Source organism: Curcuma longa, chromosome 3, assembly GCF_044706935.1.
Source record: "Curcuma longa cultivar G26 ecotype Majalengka, Jawa Barat chromosome 3, ITB_CL_G26_1.1, whole genome shotgun sequence".
Lineage (NCBI taxonomy): Eukaryota > Viridiplantae > Streptophyta > Magnoliopsida > Zingiberales > Zingiberaceae > Curcuma > Curcuma longa.
Window position 1 is genome coordinate 17,580,856 of NC_133863.1, and position 20,752 is coordinate 17,601,607.

The 20,752-nt window shown below is 33.0% G+C and overlaps 1 protein-coding gene across 1 annotated transcript; it reads right to left on the bottom strand.

The window, feature by feature from the left end:
* Positions 1 to 1,290: 1,290 nt before the first annotated feature.
* Positions 1,291 to 10,248, bottom strand: LOC141825686 (uncharacterized). The gene is made up of 3 exons (XM_074713073.1): positions 8,075 to 10,248; positions 7,798 to 7,989; positions 1,291 to 1,976 (listed from the first exon to the last, which is right to left on the bottom strand). Exons 1-3 carry the CDS (start codon positions 10,246 to 10,248, stop codon positions 1,433 to 1,435), a joined length of 2,910 nt encoding a protein of 969 aa, XP_074569174.1. The 3' UTR covers positions 1,291 to 1,432.
* Between the last annotated feature and the right edge of the window lie 10,504 nt (positions 10,249 to 20,752).

The window sequence follows — 20,752 nt, forward strand, 5'->3', positions numbered from 1 at the left end:
GACGACCAAGCTTTATCCCACTAGGTGGGGTCGGCTATATGGATCCTTCTACGTCATTGGCTCTATCCCCTACTATATCATCATCATACTTAAATAAATTTTATCTTATTTTATTATTGCTAACTAAGTCATTTTTTTATCTTCCTCTTCCTTGTTTTATGTGTGTATTTGTCATTGTTTCTCATCGCTTAACTAGAGCATTTATTGGTCGTCTAAGTATATGTTTGTAACATCTTAAACGTATCTCTCAAAGTTTTTCCTCAATAGATACAACTCCAACTTTCTCTCTAATACTCTTATTTCTTATTTTGTCCATCCTTCGTATATCCACACATCCACCTTTAACATTCTCATTTCTACAACTCATCTTCTACTCATGTGCTCGAGCCATAGTTCAATATTCAACGTCATATAACATAACAGATCTAACCGCGTTAATAACTAGCCAACAATTAATTTTTTAAATGCCTCCAATCGACTAAAAATATGATTTAGTTGATTGGACCGACACAAATAATCATTACAAATAATGGTCAAAAGTTCAATTGACTAGAACAAACCTTGATTGGGTGCCAAATGACTAGAACCTAGTCTAGTCCATTGAAGCCCAAACAAAAGAATTTTATTTTATGAACAAAAAGTTTTCAATAAACTAAGGCTCACCTCCAATTAACTAAATCTACTTGAAGATCCCAACTTCACTCGGCTTACACCTTCATTAAAAAAAACTCAAGGTTGATCTTGACTATCCACTACAACACCAAATATATTGTTCCTTAGTTGAAGGTTTTCCTAGGTAGTACTTAGTTTACCCACATCATTCCTTAACAAGGTTGCCCAAAAACATAAGCCCCATAGTATATTTAGACAATCTCTCATAGCTCACACAACTTCCAAGTCTTCAACCTCTACATCATCCTCAATGATATTGCCCAATGACTCTTCACCTCTAGGCCTTCCTTCACTTCTTGCCCAAAGATGTTTGTCTTTGTTGGTGCAATCATGCCCTAAGCATACAATGCACATATGATTTTGATGTTTGAGCAAAGTTTAAGCTAGACGATGTTTGTCGATCTCATATGTATGTTATGTGCAGGTGCAATAAAGATTGATAAGTATTACAGGTGCAACAGATAAGTTTCATAGATGTTGGCAAGTGAAAGACCTAGTTGATAAAGATGAAGTCCCAACAGTTTGAAGGCCTGAGGAAAATAGATGCCATCCATGAAAATTTGTATTATTGAGGCTTCAGCAATGATAACTATTACATGTCGATAAAGTGTTCCAGTTCTTTTCTGATTATACAAGAAATTTATACAAACTCCCACGCCTCGAGTCACAATTATACTCCTCCTATAAAGAACAAAAAGGTCGACAAACATCTAAGAAACTCACAATAGATTCACCGTCAAAGAGGGCAGTGACAGTAATGTCAGAGAGCAGCGTCGCTGTTATGGGATGAACCAGGACCAGGTTCACCGTCATGATGAAACAAGGCCTTGGAGAATGGTTTGGAATTGCTAACTTGGCAGCTAGAACTATCAGCTTGCACTCGTGAATGATTTTTCAGTCCCGTCATTGGAGTCTCACAAACTCTGTCACTGGTGGAAACACGTCGTCTCCTTCTTTTCGATAGCTTTGTTAGCGAATCATGCATCAACCTTTCAGCTCTGCGCCGTTTAGGTGCCCAAACCTTCTTCAAGTCTGGAATAAAGCTTGTGAAAGATGACAGCCTTCTTTCCCTATCTCTTAGTTCTTGTGCTTTTATTAGCCTTCGCTGGTGCTTATTTTGCATTTCTTCTTGCTGCATTCCAAAGCCGGTAACTCCGACTGTATGCTCCTTCGGCCTCTTGAACTCTTCATTGTTGCTGCTGCTGGGTAATGAGTCAGAAGCTTCAACTTCATCATCATCAAACAAGTTAAATTCCATTTGATTGTAGATTTTGCAAATGATATCTCCTAAGCAATGGGAGTACCTGGATGAGTTGGTGAATGAAACCGTTTCAGTCAATGTTCTTAGGTAAAACACATCAATAAATGGTATCCTACTTGACAGTGCAGTGAATGATCAGTCTTGCAATGAGCATATCATGTAAGCATAGGAACATGGAGAGACACTGAAAGGTTTTAACAAAAGATTACGATTCCAAATGAAGTATAAACAACTGAGATTAACTTGAGAAAATGTACAAAGATGATACTCATGACTGCTAATACAGTAAGGTGTTGCAATTTATTAGAATAATATACTCATGAAGGTGATAGAAATTAATATTTAATGTTTTTTGGTATTAAATTATAAATTATTTTTATTTTTATTTAAGCCAAATCACACAGCAGTTCAAATGGGTGTGAACTTTATTGATTTAGTTCGATTTGAAAAATCTTTAATAAAATGATAAATCAAACTATGCTCACCCCTTAAGATGCAAATTCAGGGAATGGTCTTGATTTAATGGGTTATTGCGTAACAGATTATGCTCACATTTTATGTTCATATTACAAGTTATTGTGTAATGTTTATTACCAACACACAGCTATATCAAAACTAAAATGAGCCAAAACCTAAGGAAAATACAAAGCTTTTTATTGGGCATGGTCCTCCGTGAGTAGAGGAGGTTATGGGTTTGTTAAAGACAAGAGAAACAACAATCTAGATAAACAGGGATGAACAGAACAGAAAGAAATAACACAAATACTATTTTTGAGATTGTAAACTTGTCTCCTTTCCCTGTCTGTTAATTGTAAAAGAACATCTTCACAGACACAAAATTAACTTCTAATAACTTGATCTAACTAATGCCAATACACAACAATAGCGCAACATTTTCACTGCAACAGCAATGCCCATAATATCATTCATGCAACTGTATTATCCATAATCACGCATGGGTGGTAGTTAGAAAAAGAAAATAAATGTTTATTTTACAAAGACAGTGCAACATGGACTGAAGGTGTTAGAAAAATAAATGTCTATAGGAAGCGTAGAATAAAATATAAACTAGACCATTATTTGATTTATTTTATTAATAGATTTAAAATAATCAATCCATTTATTTGCATAGTTGTCCTCCACCAAGAAGATCTCAACTGTTAAATGACTAATAATCACCATTATCCTTGAATTGCCCCTTTCAATAAATAAAAAAAGTTGTACCACCATTGGCATCGCCATTTTGATTTACGCTTCAAAGCATAGGGGTTCTTCATTATCTGTTTTTTGAATTGCCCTTTCAATGAGAATAATATAGTGGAAAATTTTTCAGAATTTTTTATTTTTTAATAGTTTGTTATATATTACTAGTTGGTCAAAACTGAGTAAATTAGACCTCATCTTTAAAGAAGGCCTTTTTCATTCTACAAAAAGGCCTCAACATAAAAGAGGTCTTAATGAAGACCCGAAATAAGGCTTCTAAGCAATTGGATGAGGACCCAAAAGCAAGTCTCTAGGCTGATGGATGAAAACCCAAAGGCAAGACGTCTAGGCAAGCAAATGAAGACCAAACATGGGCCTTTAGGGAGACAGATGAAGACCTAGAAGCGAGGCCTCTAGGCAAGAAGATAAAGATCTCTGCCTCTAGACAAATGGATAAAGACCCAAAAGTGAGGCCTTTAGGTGAGAAGATAATGAGTCATGAGAGATTATGAGAAACTACAATATTGGGTTTGTTTTTAGGCAGAGGTCTACCTTGGCTTGTACTCGACTAAGGAGCAGGTGTTGTTCTAAGTCGTAGTTAACGAAAATTGATATCCTCAAGCAGATTCAGACAACTAAAGGCATGTTTCAGTTGACTAGACAGTTAGGTCAACTAGGTAGTCGACTATAAATGTTTTGCTCATAAAGAAAAAGGTTCTATTTGACTTGATTCAACTTAAAGCGAGTTCATTTGACTAAAGTGACTTGAGTCAACAAGGCAATCAATTGTTGGCCATAGGTTGCACTCTGTTTGAATTATGATGACCAAAGAGTTCTTGAGTCAACTTGTAAAAGTATTCATTAGATGGATAAGTTTGTCATCACAACCAATTGAGTCGACTAGAAGAGATTTAGTCAATTGACTTGGATATGAGTCTGAAAATCATGTTCGAGATGACTGAAAATGTTGTTCATTGGTATGTAAGCTTGCAAGTTTAGTTGATGAAAGAGTTTAAATTAACTACAATAGATTTGAATCAATTGGACAAGAGTTGAGTCAATTAGAGAATAGTCATTGGTAGACAATACTTCCACGGTCAATGTTCCAGTCAAGTGGAGTTCATTTAAATTACTTGAATTCTAACAAAACGACTGTGTGAAGCTTATCCAAACTCAGTTTGAAGGATATAGATAAAGGAGCCAAGGGAACATTGAAAATAACACTACAACACCTCCAATAATCATTCTTTTCTAATTCTCAGTCTCTAAGTCTTCTAGTTGAAACTTCAAGAGCTTAAGATCTTTATCTTCAAGCTCTTACAAGGTTTCTTTTACTTTCAATTTTCTTTCATGTTTTAATTGTTTTTATCTTTGTAAAAATATTATGTGAGAGATTTCTCCACCTCATAATGGAGAATTGATTAGTGGAATTTCGAGGAGTGACTTATTTAACATGTTAATAGATCATGGAGGACAAGAGTCTAAACCATGTTTAATATTTTGCTTGAATTGTTATTATTTTATTTTGTGCTAACTTTATTTAAATCTTATTTTGCAAGAGTAGTCAATTTTTATATTTTTAGATTTTCAGCTATTCACAGTTCTAGTCATGCCACCGATCCTAACATTTATGACCTTTCACAATTGCTTATTAGAAACTTTCGCAACATCTAGCTCTCATAAAAAAGAGAAGTTCCATTGGACTTAATTTGTCTCTACGGCCTTTTAAGAGATTAAGAGAAAAGATGACTAAGAATCTTGTCCTCAAAGACCTTTCCGAATGATTAAGGTAGCTACTGATGCATCCAAAGTAGGATAAGAGGTACTCTAAGCTAAAATATACTTTGATTGTTTTCTTTAGCAAAAAAATAAATGAGACTCGACAATGCTACTCTACTCATGATAAAGTGTCTTATGTGATTATTCAAGCCTTAAGGCACTGAAAGTACTCTTTGTTGCCACATAAATTCCTATAGCACTCTAATCATAAGCACTTAGTTTTATCTAATCACAAAAAAGTTGTGTTAAATACATTAGAGGATTTTAATTTTTCATGAGTGCATTTTAGTATTGCAGTAACCTAAAGAGGACAAAACCTACCAATGCATGAGTCAAGTTGTGACCACCCTACAAAGGGTAGATATGATCTTAATTAGATGAGTACTGCTTACATGTCCTAACTTTCGGTTAATTTGTAAGCTATTCATCATAGCTACCATTGAAATTATGCAAACTTCAAAATTAAAGACGATGACTTATTCACAGATACATAGCTATCTATTCACCAAACAAAGGTACTCTCTAGTTAGGGAATTACATGGAGAAAAGATATGGTCTTATGATAAATTCTTTTAGCCATCTTTAAGGCGAGGTGTTATATTGGAATCGTGTCTTAATGTCACATATGTCCACCAAGGAAAACATAGATCTTTACACGCTATTATGCATCTCTGACAAATCTTGGAAGACCTTAGTATGGATTTTATTTTAGAACTTCCCTCAAACTATTTTAGTGGTAGAAGATAGATTTTCTGAAATGAGAATAAGAAAAATAACTATAGCATTATCTTTAAGAAGTTCTGCAATTATATTGGATAGATTTTCTAAAATGGGAATAAGAAACATTGCAAGTAGCCAAGTTGTTCTTTAAGAAGTTCTAAAGTTACATCGGTTGCCAGCATTGATATTGTCAAATAGGGATATTATTTATTAACTACTTTAAGAAATTCCCATATAAATTATTTGAAAACCAACTTATATTTTTGCTTACATTTCATCAACAAATTGATGATCAAACTATGGATGTCAATCTAGCCTAGGAAACTTGCTTAAATGAGTAGTGGTACAAACCAAGGATTAACAGATTTTATCTTACCTATTTCTAAATTTAACTAAAAAGAATGCTGGTCTACAAGAAAATGTTCCCTTGAAGTTGTTTAAATGTCTAAAGTGTGTCAACAAGTAGATATTAGGTGTTATTTTGAGTTTGTTGAGCATTTTACTATGTATTTAAGAAAACCATGTCATTGTTAAGGGGAAAACCCCACAAAATAATAGAACAAATAAAATAAATTATTAGCACACATTGCATCACTGTCAAGGGGAAAATCACACAAAAAATAGAATTTATAAAATACATTGTTGACACACATCATAAGCATGTTAGAGATTATTCACATTCACCTTGAATGTTTCTCTAAAAACTCCTTTAATGATCCCTATGCTCACTCACTCTGTCTCTTTATATTGTGAGAAAATTTGATATTGATCTTATGTTATTGACTTAGCAACTAAATTGGACATTAATCTAATTTGAATTCAGAGAATTTATTTTTGTATAAAGGAACATTTGAGCTTTCTTTTATGTTTGTTGATTTGCTTATAGGTCATATTTCGACAACATGGGATAGGAAGTAACATATCTTTAAGGAGAGATGACGAACAAAAGTATAGAAGAAATACATAACAACTCGAATACAGCATGGGATAAGATGACATCAAATTGAAAACAATGGTCAAGAATGTACTCGCTGAGTCAAGATGAAAGACGCCACCAAATAATTTTGATGGTGGTATGAGAAAGTATAGGAGAAAGTGATGAAAAACAAACAATCTGTAAGTTATTGCACATTTATGAGAACAAAGAAAACTTTAAAAAATATGCAATAGCCAAGAAAGCAGTAGGTGAAGCCAAGAATTAAGCTTTCAAACACTTGTATCAACAACTTAATAGGTTATCACATTTATTCTAGAGAGAAAGTGATATTTCAAATTTTCATAAACTTAAAATCTAAAGTAATTTCAACACAAAGACAATCAAATATTTCATTTAGATAAATGTGAAATTCACATTAGTAAAATTAAATATGTTGATTTTCAATGAATATTTAAATGTTAATATTTGGTACTTATTTATTGAATTAATTGTATTATATCGAATACTTTTGTGCGGTGTGTTTGCACACAATTTGTTTTATTAAAACATTTATAGTTCATGTTTATCTATCGGAACCAATTCATGTTTTATTAAAATAACAAATTTCAATGCCTTGCACGTTTCATTAATGTACTTTAAATTATTCAAATAAACAGAGAATCCATTAACAACATGGTTAGTTCACATAACTATTCCATGTCTAGTGAATTCTGATGTGATAGTTACTACTGTGTTTGTTTTAAAATGCACTTAGAATATCAATTCTAACAAAACTATTATTCCTTCCTAATCACGCATGGTTATTCCTTCCAAAAATGATTATTTTGATATATTAGAATTGGTCTCTTCCAAGATGAGTTTTTAAGTTATGGGGATATGTTAGCTCAAGAATAGAGATGATTATTTGTCCATTACTTGCACAATTCATGTGAACCAAACATTGAAATTATAATAGAACACTTATTTGATTCTACGAACTAAACTAGCACATAAACATTTCTTGTCTATTCTACTATATTCCATTTCCAAACAATAATTATTATATGGATTATCAACTTTGTTCCATGAACCAAACATACTACAGCAAATTTTGTGCAGTTAGTCACTCTAACTTCCAAGGAAAAGAACGCATAACAAATAATTTCCAGGAAAGATGAGAAGCCATTTAGTCACCAAACTTCGAAGTAAAAAACTTGCACTAACTTTGGATGTACCAAAGAAATACCTCTGTTTGATAGTTCTTTCTGCATAATCAACAATGTGCTGATAACCAAAGGATTCCCCCTGTAGATTGATGTCAATAAACTGTAAAAGGGAGCATATTTCTTTGATCATCTTCTGCTTCGCATCCTCCTCGATGTTTGGTGCAACACTTGAACAAAGTAATTCCATTCTAAGTAAGATCTGCAACTCATGCCTGATTACCATTAAGGAATAAACTAGTCTGGACTATGAAAGTTAGCAGCTAAAAAGAGCAACATAAAGAACATAAAGAAGGATACTCTCGAATTTTATACTCTCTGGTGTTCAGATCAGACACTGCATTTTGTGATGCATTATTGGCAGAATTCGTGATCTTATACTTCAAGGTTAAATCCTTTGGCTTCATTAACAGAAGATGAGAAAGTTCATTGGCAATCTTCCCATAAGAAGCATCACCAGCTTCATCAGAGACCAAATTCTTAGTATTCTCATTCAATTGCATATCAAGGGCTCTAATGCACAAATCAACTATGCGCTCAGCTAGCATCCCTAAATCTGCATCCTGTGCACATAAGCCTTGCTGAATCTTCTGAGGAATGCCTCTTAGAAAAGCATCTGTATCTTCCATGTATTGAAGCATTGCAATATCATTATTTGTTGAACCACTTGGATATGCATCATCCATGGAGGAAGGTATGGCATCTGGTTCCGGCTCATCATGTGAGGCTGCATTTCTAATTTGTGAGTCTGAGACTGCAGTTCTTATTTGTGAGTCTTCTTTTGTGTCCAAATGTTCAGTCAGATCATCCCACATAAATTGGCAATCTGAATTGGACTTCACAATCTGCCGCATCCAACATTTCAAGAACTTTAACTTCTTTGATTTGCCACTATTCCTACTGAAATATAATTGTTCCAGATCAAACCCTAAAGAATCAGTTGCTTTACTAAATGCCATTTTGCGGAAGGAACTCAGAGTGACATTTTGAATCTGATTTTGAGGCATCTTATTTCTTCTCCTTGTAGATTCCTCCTTGGACTCAGCAGATGCAGGAGCATTAAGCATTCCATTTTTTCGAGTAAAACTCTTACTCATTTCAATTATTCTTTTAGTCTTTTTCACAATTAATTGGCCTGGGTTCAACAAATTCTTTTTCTTGATAGCAAGCAAAGCATGATTGGGCATAAACGGCATTAATATACCTTGAGTGGAGTGGTCTTCACTATCAGAAACAGACACAACAGCCCAATAGTTTCTTCTGTAGAGGAAATTGAGAAATATCTGCCAAATTGGCTTACCTGCAACAAAGACACCCCTTTCGCCGCAAAGTAATTCCAATACTTTATCTGCAAAAAACTCATCTTGCTTGTCACCCTGAGAAGCTTTGCCTGAATCTCCTGAAACTCCTCTGAGCAGATATAAAGTGCTTGAATTATTAGCAATCGTCCCCTTTATATCACTGCTACAAATTCCTTTAACATAGATCGTTGATGGCTCACTGCTAAAACTATTCAAAGAGATTCTAGTCTCAGGTCTTTCTGTGATCATATCCAAATCAATTACTTGAAGAGAACAAGTGTTGCACTTCAAAGGCTTTCCTTTTACATCCACAATCTCAAGAACAAGGTCTGAATTTCCCTTCCTCAAATCACCATGACCGACTTCAAAGTTCATTGAACATCCCAAATTTGGGAATATTAGCCCGAAAGGAACAAAAGCAGATCCTAAAACAATTGCATCAGTGGGACAAAATCCCCAACCCATCTCCCTCATTCCCCTACCGAAAACCCCCAAATCCAGGACCTCCTCGCGATGATAGTCCAAATTGACATCGACCCAGCAGAGATGGATGTCACGAGAGACCAAACGCTCCTTCACTAACGCAAAACATTTGTTAAATCGCCTCAGTAATGCATCAGAAGACACTGCTGAACAACACTCTTCCCCAGACTCCAAATCGCCATCTTCTAGACCAAAGTCAAGATTTTGGGAGAAGGGAGAGAGCAACAAGACGAGGTTCGAGCGGATAATGAGCGATTCATGCTCACATTTACGATCTTGCGGACGGGATTCCCAGCCGTAGTCATGCTCGAGCTGGAGAAGAGATTCGGCAAGAAGTGACGCCTTGGAGGAGCCATGGCCCGCGGAAACGGATGGATCGAAGGCCGAGCGAAGCGAAGCTAGGGTTCGGGAAAGCGAATCGAGTGTCGGGACAGGGCGGTCGAAGCAGAGGAAGGTGGGAGACTTGCCGAGGAGGCGATGAACTTTGGAGGTGGAGAGGAGAGGGGAGAGGGACGAGAAGAAGAGCTTGTAGGCGAAGAGGGAGGCGGCGACGGGGGCGAAGGAGATGACTCGTCGGGCTGCCGAGACGATCGAGGCGATGTAAGGATTCGGGTCTTGCAGATCGAGCAGAGGATGGAGATCGACGAGGAAGACGACGCGTTGGATCTGAGAGAAATCTACGAGATCCATTTCGAGGAGAGGAGAGGAGAGGCAGTTCGGAGTGAGCAGCGGAGCTAAAGCTAAAAGGGGACGAAATTATTACTAGGGCAAACACGCGGGAATTGAAGATCGAATCGATACCTATTCAAATAGGGGTGTCAAAAATTCTGTTAAATCCATAAACAGATTAGATCGAATTTAAAATTTTAATTTGATTATTTTAATATTTTAATTATTTTTTTAAAAAAATAATTAATTGATTCAATTTGGATTTTAAAATTTTTTATAAATTAAATAAATCAAATTAATTAAAATAAAAAAATAAATAAATTTTAAATTTTTAAATAATTGATAAATTTTTAATTAATTATAAATTTTTAATAATATTTAAAAAATTATTATTTTAATTAATTTGATCGAAAATTAAATTAATCGATATTTTATCGATTTGATTTATTTGATTTTTATTTTAAAATTCAGTTGATTTAGTTAGTTAAAAAATTTAATTTGATTCAATTTTGATAATTCGATTCAGTTCAATTTAATTTTAATTGAATATTTAATCTTAATTTGAAATTTTCAGTGGAAAATTGAAGTAGTAGTAGTTCAGGTTACAAAGACACCTGAAAGTTTTGATTATATTTTTTCAGTTGGGATTCTTGTCACAACAAATTTCTGTCACAAATTTGTGACAGGAATCTAGACCGTTAGATTTTAAAATAGAAGATTAAATCCAAGCCATCACAATCACTCATTCAATCTACGGTCTGGATTTAATTTTAACTTTAAAATCGAACGGTGCAGATTCCCGTCACAAATTTGTGACAGGAATTTATTGTGACAAGAAGCTTTATTTGTATTTTTTAAAGATTAAGATTGTTTGTTGAAAAAAAAAATACCACTTAATATTTGTTTTTATTCATGAAGTACCTTCAAATTTTTAATTTTTTATATGTAAATCTGCTACAACATTATAAATTTCTAAAGGAAATAAAAATTGCAAGCTAAGCTACATTGTGATGATACTAACGTCTATATATGTTATTCTAAAATTGTTGATTGCTTGTTGACATTTAAGGTGTGTTTGATTTAGAGTTATATATCGTTGATAATTTTAATTATTTGTTTAACATTATCAACGATAATCTTATTTGATTTAAGTTATCAATGATTCCCAAGTAATGCAGCATCACCGTCACATCAATAAAATATGGTTATAAACTCATAATGTAATTACCTTGGCAGTCTAAGATTTTTTTATAATTTTGAAAGTTAATAAAAATTTTCTCTATGATTATTATATTTATTAATTTAATAATAAGTTAATAAATTATATTTATTAATTTAATAAATTATTTTATTAAAATAAATAAATTTATTTTAAATTTTAAAAAATTATAAATAAATTTTATTTATTTATTTTATATATTACTAATTATATTTATTAATTTAATAATAAATTAACAAATTATATTTATTAATTTAATGAATTGTTTTATTAAAATAATTATTTTAATAAATTATTTTATTAAAATATATATAAATTTATTTTAAATTTTAAAAAAGTATAAATAAATTTTATTTATTTATTTTATATATTATTAATTTATTATCATCATTAATATTATTAATATTAATGTTATTAATTTAATTTATTTTAAAAATAAATTGAATGAAGAATAATATAATGAAGGTTAAACTAATAATATTTTATTCCCTCTAAATTAATAAATTGAATCAAATAATATTAAATTATATTTTATATTCATCAAATTTAATTCTTATTTAATTCTATAAATCTATAACATGATGACTAATTTTATAAAGTCATGTATTTTAATGTTTGATCTGGGTGATGCTTTATTGTTTAAGTATTTGTACACGATAATGTCCTTTCATACCATATCTAAAACACATATTTTCTAATTATTAATTTAATTTAATTATTATTTTACTTCATGTTAAAATCACTTTATAGCAAATCTAGTAACGCAACCAACAACATTCAAAGGATGTTGGTCGTCTGGATTAACCGCTGTGTGTACTTTCCAATTTACCCTGGTGGCCGGTGGAAAATTTTCGTGGGACCGGATCGATCACCCCAAAAATAGTAGACTAACTGAGATTTATCAATTTTTTTTTTTAGTAACGCAACCACATACAATTGCAACCATGTTCACGTCCTCATCCAATATTATTATAAATTGTCACATCCACTTCAAGGAATTAAACAGTAGGTAGAATGAAATTAAAGATTTTTCATAAACACAAATGAATTTTAGCATAATCAAGTACCATGACTAATAGTTCTCGTTCAAAATGTCCACAAGATCAAGCTTTAAAATGTTTAACATATAAGTAATATTTAAAAAAGATTTAGAATCCTACTAAAAATAAATATCTTAAAGATTATTTTTTTTATAAGTAATATATATATATATATATATATATATATATATATATATATATATATATATATCAAAATAAGTCCAAAGTATAATATCCGATAATCAATAACATATCATGTCTAACATAATATTAGACGAGAAAATACTCTCAATACAACAATCAAATATTCTCCTACTAGATGGGGTTGGTTAAATGGATCCTTTTACGTCATGGGTCATATCACCTACTGTATCATCATTTACACTTAAATAATTTTATTTTATTTTATTTTATTATTGCTAATCAAGCTTTTTTTTATCTTTTTCTTCCTTGTTTGATGTGTGTATTTATAATCATTTCACATCGTCTAATTGGAGTATTTATTAGTCATCTAAGTACATGTTTGTATTATCTTAAACGTGTCTTTCGGAATTTTCTTTCAATAGATAAAACTCTGATTTTATCTCTAATACTCTCATTTCTGATTCTATTCATCCATGTGTTGTCATACATCCACCCACACATCCACTTTAAACATCATCTCTATAACTCTCATCTTCTGCTAATGTGCTAGAGTTATAGCCCAACATTCAATGTCATATAACATAGCAGGTATAATTGCTATTTTTTAGAACTTCACTTTAAGTTTTAGAAGTACTTTATAATCACATAAAACATTTGATGCTCTCCTCTATTTCAAACATCTTGCTCGTATTTCTATGTAATACATCTTTCTCAATCTCTCCATCGTCTTGCAAAAATGATCCTAAATACTAAAAGCTCTTAGTTCTAGACAACTTATCATCTATTATCTTGATAATTATCTCATTACGTCTAATATTGCTAAACTTAAATTTTATATATTCTATTTTTATTCTATACGCTTAAAATCTTGCACTTCTAGTATTTCCCGCCAATATTCTAAATTAGCATTTACTCCTTCACGTGTTTCATCTACCAAAATAATATCATATGCAAACAATATGCACCAGCTGATCTTGATATAACTCTATCTTTATTGGAAATTTTAGTTAATCTGCTTGAAGTCTTCACTTTGGTTGTTACATCCTTATACATATCCTTAATTAGTTTAATATATACTACACTAACAAATCTCTTTTCTAGAATTCTCCATATAATTTCTCTTGGGACTCTATTATAAACTTTTTCTAAGTCAATGAATATCATGTGTAGATCTTACTTTTGCTCTCGATACTTTTTAATTAGTTGTTTGAAAAAATGTATAACTTCTATAGTCGACCTTCCAAACATTAACCTAAATTGATTTTCGATCACTGTGGTCTCCTTCCTTAATATTTTTTTTATTACTTTTTTTTATAAAGTTTCATGGTATGACTCATTAATTGAATGCCCCTATAGTTTGCATAATTTTGTATGTCTCTCTTATTTTTACATAAGAGAACTAGAGTACTTACTCCCCACTGATCATATTTTTTTATTTTCAATATCATGTTAAATAATTGTATAAGTCATTTAATATTTTATTTCTCTAGGCACTTCTATACCTCTATCAGAATATCATCGGATCCAATAACTTTTCTATTTGCATCGTATTTAAAATGTGTTATACTTCTGAAGTTTAAATTCTATGATAAAAATTTAAATTTCTATACTCATTTGACCTACTTAAATTACATAAGTTAAGTTGGTCACTTAAACCTTCATTAAAAGTTGATGAAAATACTTCTTCCACCGCTCTTTTATTTCTCCATCATTTACTAGTACCCTATTGTATTTATCTTTAAAACACTTTATTTGGATGAGATCTTTTATCTTCCTCTTTTTCACTTTAACTATTGTATAAATGTCTCTTTCTCTTTCTTTTGTATTTAATTTTCAATATAACTATTCAAAAGTTTCATTCTTAGTTTCATTCGCTACTTTTTTAGACTTTTTCTTAGCTATTATGTTTTATTTTAAGTTTTTCTCGTTCTTACAAATATATAATTCCTTATAGGCTATTCATTTTTCTTTTACTTTCTCCTGTACTTTCTCATTCCACCACCAAGATTTCTTACTTGGTGGTGCATGTCTCTTTGACTCATCAAGTACACTCTTGACTACTATTTTCAACTTTGATATCATCTTATCCCATGACGTATTAAAGTCATCGTATATTTCACCTAATAGTTGTACTCCTACCTTCTCCTTAAATATATTTTATTTCTCATCCTTTAACTTCCACCACTCAATTTTAAAAGTCGTGTATATTTTTCTTCTATTGATGCTTTGCCCGAGGAATATACCCAACGCTACTAATCTATGTTGATTAGTTAAGTTTTCTCCATGGATGATTTTATAATCTTTACAAATCTTTCTATCTCTCTTTTTAACCATAACAAAGTTAATTTGCAATTTATTATTCTCACTTTTGAACGTGATCAAGTGTTATTCTCTTTTCTTAAAAAGCGTATTAGATAGTATAAGGTCATATGTTATCGCAAAATTCAATATTATTTTTCCTTCTTCATTTCTTGTTCCAAACTCATAACCTCCATGCACTCTCTCATTTTTCATTCTAACATGTCCATTTAGATCGTCTCCTATTAAAATCATTTCATTTGATGGAATATTTTATAATACTTCATCTAAGTCATCCCAAAACTTTAATTTGATATCTTCATCTAATTATATTTAAGGTGCATATATGTTAATTATATCCACAATTTTTTTCTACTATTATCTTGAGAGCTATAATTCTATCATCCTTTCTAACTACTCCTATACCTTTATCTTTTAACAAACTATCTACAAGAATACCCACTCTGTTTCTTATTTAATCTTTCGTGTGTACCATAAGTTAAAACCCAAGTTCTCTATCATCTTTGCCTTCTTGCCTACCCATTTTGTCTCTTATACATACAAAATACTAACTCTTCTTCTAATCATCGTATCTATTACCTCTATTGTTTTACCAGTGAGGGTCCTTATGTTACATGTTCCAAATCTTAGACTATTAATTTTTCTATAATATTTGTTCTTATCCAATGCAACCTATGGTATGAGAACTATTGCCTATTTAACACTACATTTAAGTTCTTATAGAGATGTATTAGTTCTTGCCGATATATTACAGTCAGATCCTGCAACACAAACTCTTGCATATTTATCATTACACTCGAATTCTGGAGATGTAGCAGTCTTTGCCAAGATGTTATAGTCGGATCATGCAACGCGTTCCTTTTAAGAAACAATATAACATTAGCACAATAGTTTAATAAATCCATTTATTGAACATTTGCCTTAGTTTAATGTTGGCTAGCAACCTAACGTAACCCTCCTTTATCCGGGCTTGGAATCGATCATGATGAAGTTAATTCGTCATAGGTGGGGAGTTATTAGAAAATACTCCCAATAATCGATAAATTTGAATTTGTACATTTCTATAAATCCTCTCATTGTCCAACTACCCCTCATCAAAGAAATAGTTGTTCCTAACTCTCCATACAAAGTAATTCAAAGCCGACATCGCAAGATATCTGGCTTTAGTCAAGAGACGACCTCCTCTGAAGAAACGCCCGAAGACTCATAGCAACTGCCTGAAGGTAGATATCTCATGCCCCATATGTAATCATTCTTTGATCCTCCGCCATATGACCTCTATAGGAGAGCACCCAAAAAATAAGTGCTCCGGCATCTCTAGCCCCCACCAACAAAAAGCACAACATCGATCCTTCAAATAGTCTTATCTGTCTCTAGTTGGAACTCGCCTCTGTGCCAGCATCTAGAGCGTGATAGCATAACTAGGTTGAATATATATAAAGCTTCTACACTGTCCTCACCTAGGGCTTCTTAAGACTAGGATGTTTTAAAGAAATCATAAACCTGGGTCATACCTCCATCATGTTCAAACTAATTCACTAACTTTTGCATAACTCCTACTCATGACCCAATAACCATAAGGATAAGGTCACATATCAGCAACAACCACTTAATCAGTCGAGAATTTGAGTGCACTGCCTCTCAAGTCCAATAAAAAAATCTAGACACAAGTTGTGCTTTGAGCATACATAAGTTGCGTTTTAGATTATATATTTAATAGGTAAACTAGAAGAGAAGATCATCTATCTTCAAAATTAATTGGACGAAATAGGACACCTCAATTATAAAAAAAAAACTTAGACACAATAATATTTCAACTTGAATCTTGCCTAATTAACAGATTCCATCCTCTGTTGGTTGGAGTATTATACAAATAATGTGTTATAAAACAACAAGAAACAGCAACAGTAAATAAATTGAGATGAAAAGATAGAAGGATAATTTTTTATCTCTTTTTTTTTCATGTATGTCTTTTCAACGTATATACATTATATAATTATATATATAATATGAATATTTACTCATCACTTCACATCAGGTAATACAAATAGTTGAGCTACATTATATATTTGAGCAGCCAAGAATTTAATTTATTAAAAATTATTTTAATTATTAATTTTTATAATTAGTTGATTTTTAAAAAAAAGTTATTTAGTTTTTTTTTAAAAAAAAATCAGTTAGATTTTTATCAGAAAAATTAAGATTTTTTTTGTTATGTTATATAGAATAGGTAGTGTCCTTAAACTATATAAAAGGATTATGATCTTATGTATTTTTCACGTTTTGAGTTAATATAATTTGTAATTACCTTTAATAACTTTCCTCTAGATGAGGATTGTATCCTTATTCGCTCTATTGTGCTACATTAATTGGTATCAGAGCCAATTCATATTTCGGTGTTCAACATCTCCCCATCACCTTCCCTGTTATTTTTTGCTTCTCACTACTAACATACCCTTCTCCCTCCGGCTTGAATTGCTATAACTCTTCTCTCCACATCCACCACGCATTGACAACCTACTTCATGCAAATTTTCAACGGAAAGGGCTCACATCTATTAGGACTTGGGAGAGCTAGAGGGGGGGGGGGGGGGGGGGGGGGGGGGGGTCCGATATAGAAGGTCATCACCGAAGGATTGTAAATTATCGTAAAATTCGATGACTAAGTCTATATTTATATCATGCTTATAAGATACTATAGATTCTAACTTATAATGCTAGATTACTTGGATCACATTGGATCAGTAATCATGGAAGAAATTTTCATCCAGCAACCATGCTAGAACAAGTTGGAATTTATGGTTTTGAAATGATCTTTGATGGGTTGCATTAGGAAAACGAGGATCGATCGTTGGTTGATGTCCAGACAAGCCTTCATCGGACGCAACTTGCTTACGTTTTTTGCCTAATCATGTCATGAATGGAATGCATCAACAATGCAACAATGAGAATGACAAAATGATGCATGAATGCAAACCAACAATGCAACCGATTAGTGAATGGAAATCAGAAGTAATAGAGACAAACATAGATTGGGTTTAGGGTTTACTTTGGTGCCATGATGCACAAGAAGCAAGTCAAACGTGTAGAATAGACTAACTAATCAAGGATCGCCTGAGAAGAATCGACGTCCGAACCCCTAGCTCTGGGTGTGTGCATGAAGAGGGGTCGAGAGCCAGCTGGAGACACAACTGGCCGTCAAGGACATGAAGACTCAATCGTAGAAGCTAATGGGAAAGAATCTAGGGCTTATCGGATGAAGAGTTGGCGGGAGAGGACATAGTAGAAGAATGGGTGATATGTGGGGTGAATTAGCCGAGGAGTTGGGTTTAAAGAAATGATTGCTAGGGCATGGGTTATAAAATCGTGCATAGCAGTTGATTGTTGAAGGGTAGCAATCGATTGATGGGGTTCAATTGAACCACGCGAGCGAGTCAGAATCGTTCTGTGCCCATGAATAGTAACTCCCGCTGAAGTGTAGCAATCGATTGATGGGGTTTAGTCGAACAGCGCGAGCAAGTGATGGGTGCAAACTACAAGTGCATGATCGTCGTCAAGTAGTAAATTTATCGTCCTTTAGGACTGTGTATTAACTACTAATTTACATGCAAAATAGGCTATCAAGATAAAGTTGAAACAAGTGAATAGCTATGAAAAGGAACTAAGCAAAACTAAGTGAACTTATAGAAAGCGATGAGAAATGAGAAAATCAGTTCTTGAGACAATCCAAGGATTTCAATTTCACCATGATAGCCATTAACAATTTAGTTGTGATTCTCTTTCTTACCTTAATATTAGATTATGTTTGAAGATGATCTATCCTAAGGTAATCGATGCTTCCTCTCAGATAATATTGATGTATCTACTCTAACATGACCTCTATTCTCATGGTAGTCACATCGGGATAGATCTTTTACGCTATGTGACAACCAATATTACCCTCGAGAGAATCAAAACTACTTTCGTAAATAAATCCTCAAGTTCAATTTATACATCCGAGATTAGAGTTTACCCCTTGGTCCATCCCTTTTTCTCTAATATGCTAATGCACGCTAATACATCAACATGTTAAGAATGTTAAAACTAAATCAAGAATCAAGCATATCATCTTTTTGTGCAAAGATGTGTCATCTTGTTTAAGGGAATTTGGTCAAGGGTGACTAAATAATGTGATCATAATTGATCAAATTGAGTGCCGAGTCTAAGCAAGTCAAAGTTGACTTGAAACTTAGAAGTGAATGAGAAGTCCAAGTAGGACCAGATTGACAGTTGGTGGAAAATTCTAAGGAAGTGAACCTTAAGCAATGAAAAATCATAGAGAAGTGAACTCCAAAAAAAAGAAAAATCCTAAATGATTAAGCAAGTCAAGGTTGACTTGAAGCTTAGAAGTGAGTGAGAAGTCCAAGTAGGACCAGATTGACAGTTGGTGGAAAATTCTAAGAAAGTGAACGTTAAGTGGTGAAAAATCATGGAGAAGTGAACTCCAAGAAAAGGAAAAATCCTAAATGAGTGAACCTTAGGTGGTGAAAAATCTTGGATGAGTAAATTCCAAGCAATGGGAAAATCTTAAGGGAGTGAATCTCAATTAGCGAGAAGTCTTGGAGGAGTGAACTTCAGGTAAGGGAAAACCCCTAGGGGAATGAACCCTAAGCAGTGAAGTTTTAGTTGAAAATTAAACAGTGAAAGTTCTAGCAGGGCTAGGTAGGGGAAGACCTAGTTTAGAACTAGGTTAAGTCCAAGAGGTTTAGTTGGTAGTTGAACACTTGGTAGTAAAGTCCAAGAGAGTCAGTTGGGAGTTGAATACTTGATGATAAAGTCTCGGTGGATTAACTGAGAGTTAAACACTCGTCAAACGAGACTTAGTAGGTTTAGTAGATCAAGTATTAGGTTTTGCTTGTTGTTTTGCATGTTGCTTGCGTGTCTTACCATACAGGAAGCATCAAGTAGATGAAGGCTGGGAGGATCAGCTGGACCAGTTGGGAACTGGTCCAAGCGACCTGAACCATGGTCTGGTTGATCAAAAAGTTTGATCGACCAAAATGGTCTGATCAACCGAAAGTCGACGTGATCGGGTTTGCATGAGTCGGTCTTCGGATAAGTTTTGATTGAATTTCAACCGACCGAAGGATGTTCACTCAAAGTGGATCGAGATGCAGTCGAGTCAGCGGAGGTCTAATTAACCGGAAGAGTGTCGATCGAGTTCTATAAAAGAGGAATCGAGGCATCATCTTCTAGCATCTCTTGTAAGCATCCATCTTCATTCTAATACTCAAAAAGTACTCCAAACTATGCTCATGTGATCTGACAAACGCTAAGAGAAGTGTTGCGATACTCAGAGTTTCCAGTCACTTTACAACGAGTTTGTTTTCATTTTTTATGTGCTTTTAATTAATTATTTTATATTTGTGCTTGTTCTTACCAAACTTCTAGGAAGTTTCTCCATCTCCAAAAAGTGTCTGGAAGGGAGAAAATCAATAGTGCTCACATTTGAAACATAGGTGGAGAATGGACATCGAGGGTTGCCAAACCACTTTAAATATTGTTGTTTTTCTTATCTTGTTTTATTTTGTATTATTTCGGTTGCGCTACTAATAACTTTGATAGTAAGATGAAGAAAAAGTGATAGTGCTATTCACCCCTGCTCTAGCAACAAATAAGATCCTACAAATTGATATCAGAGAAGAAGACACTTCACTAGTCTAACCGCCTGAAGAGTAAGCTAGAGGTATTTTTTAAAAGGTTTTTATTCTTTTATCATCTTTTTCTTTTTGTTTGTGTAAAAGAACAGATAAGATGGAATACAA

What these genes read in the sequence shown, in the direction of transcription:
- LOC141825686 (XM_074713073.1), bottom strand. Translation starts at nt 10,248, where the DNA reads ATGGATCTCGTAGATTTCTCTCAGATCCAACGCGTCGTCTTCCTCGTC. An exon ending in AGAGAGTATAAAATTCGAGA is followed by an intron (nt 7,990 to 8,074) that starts GTATCCTTCTTT and finishes AATGGTAATCAG; the next exon opens with GCATGAGTTGCAGATCTTAC. An exon ending in GAAAGAACTATCAAACAGAG is followed by an intron (nt 1,977 to 7,797) that starts GTATTTCTTTGG and finishes CAACTCATCCAG; the next exon opens with GTACTCCCATTGCTTAGGAG.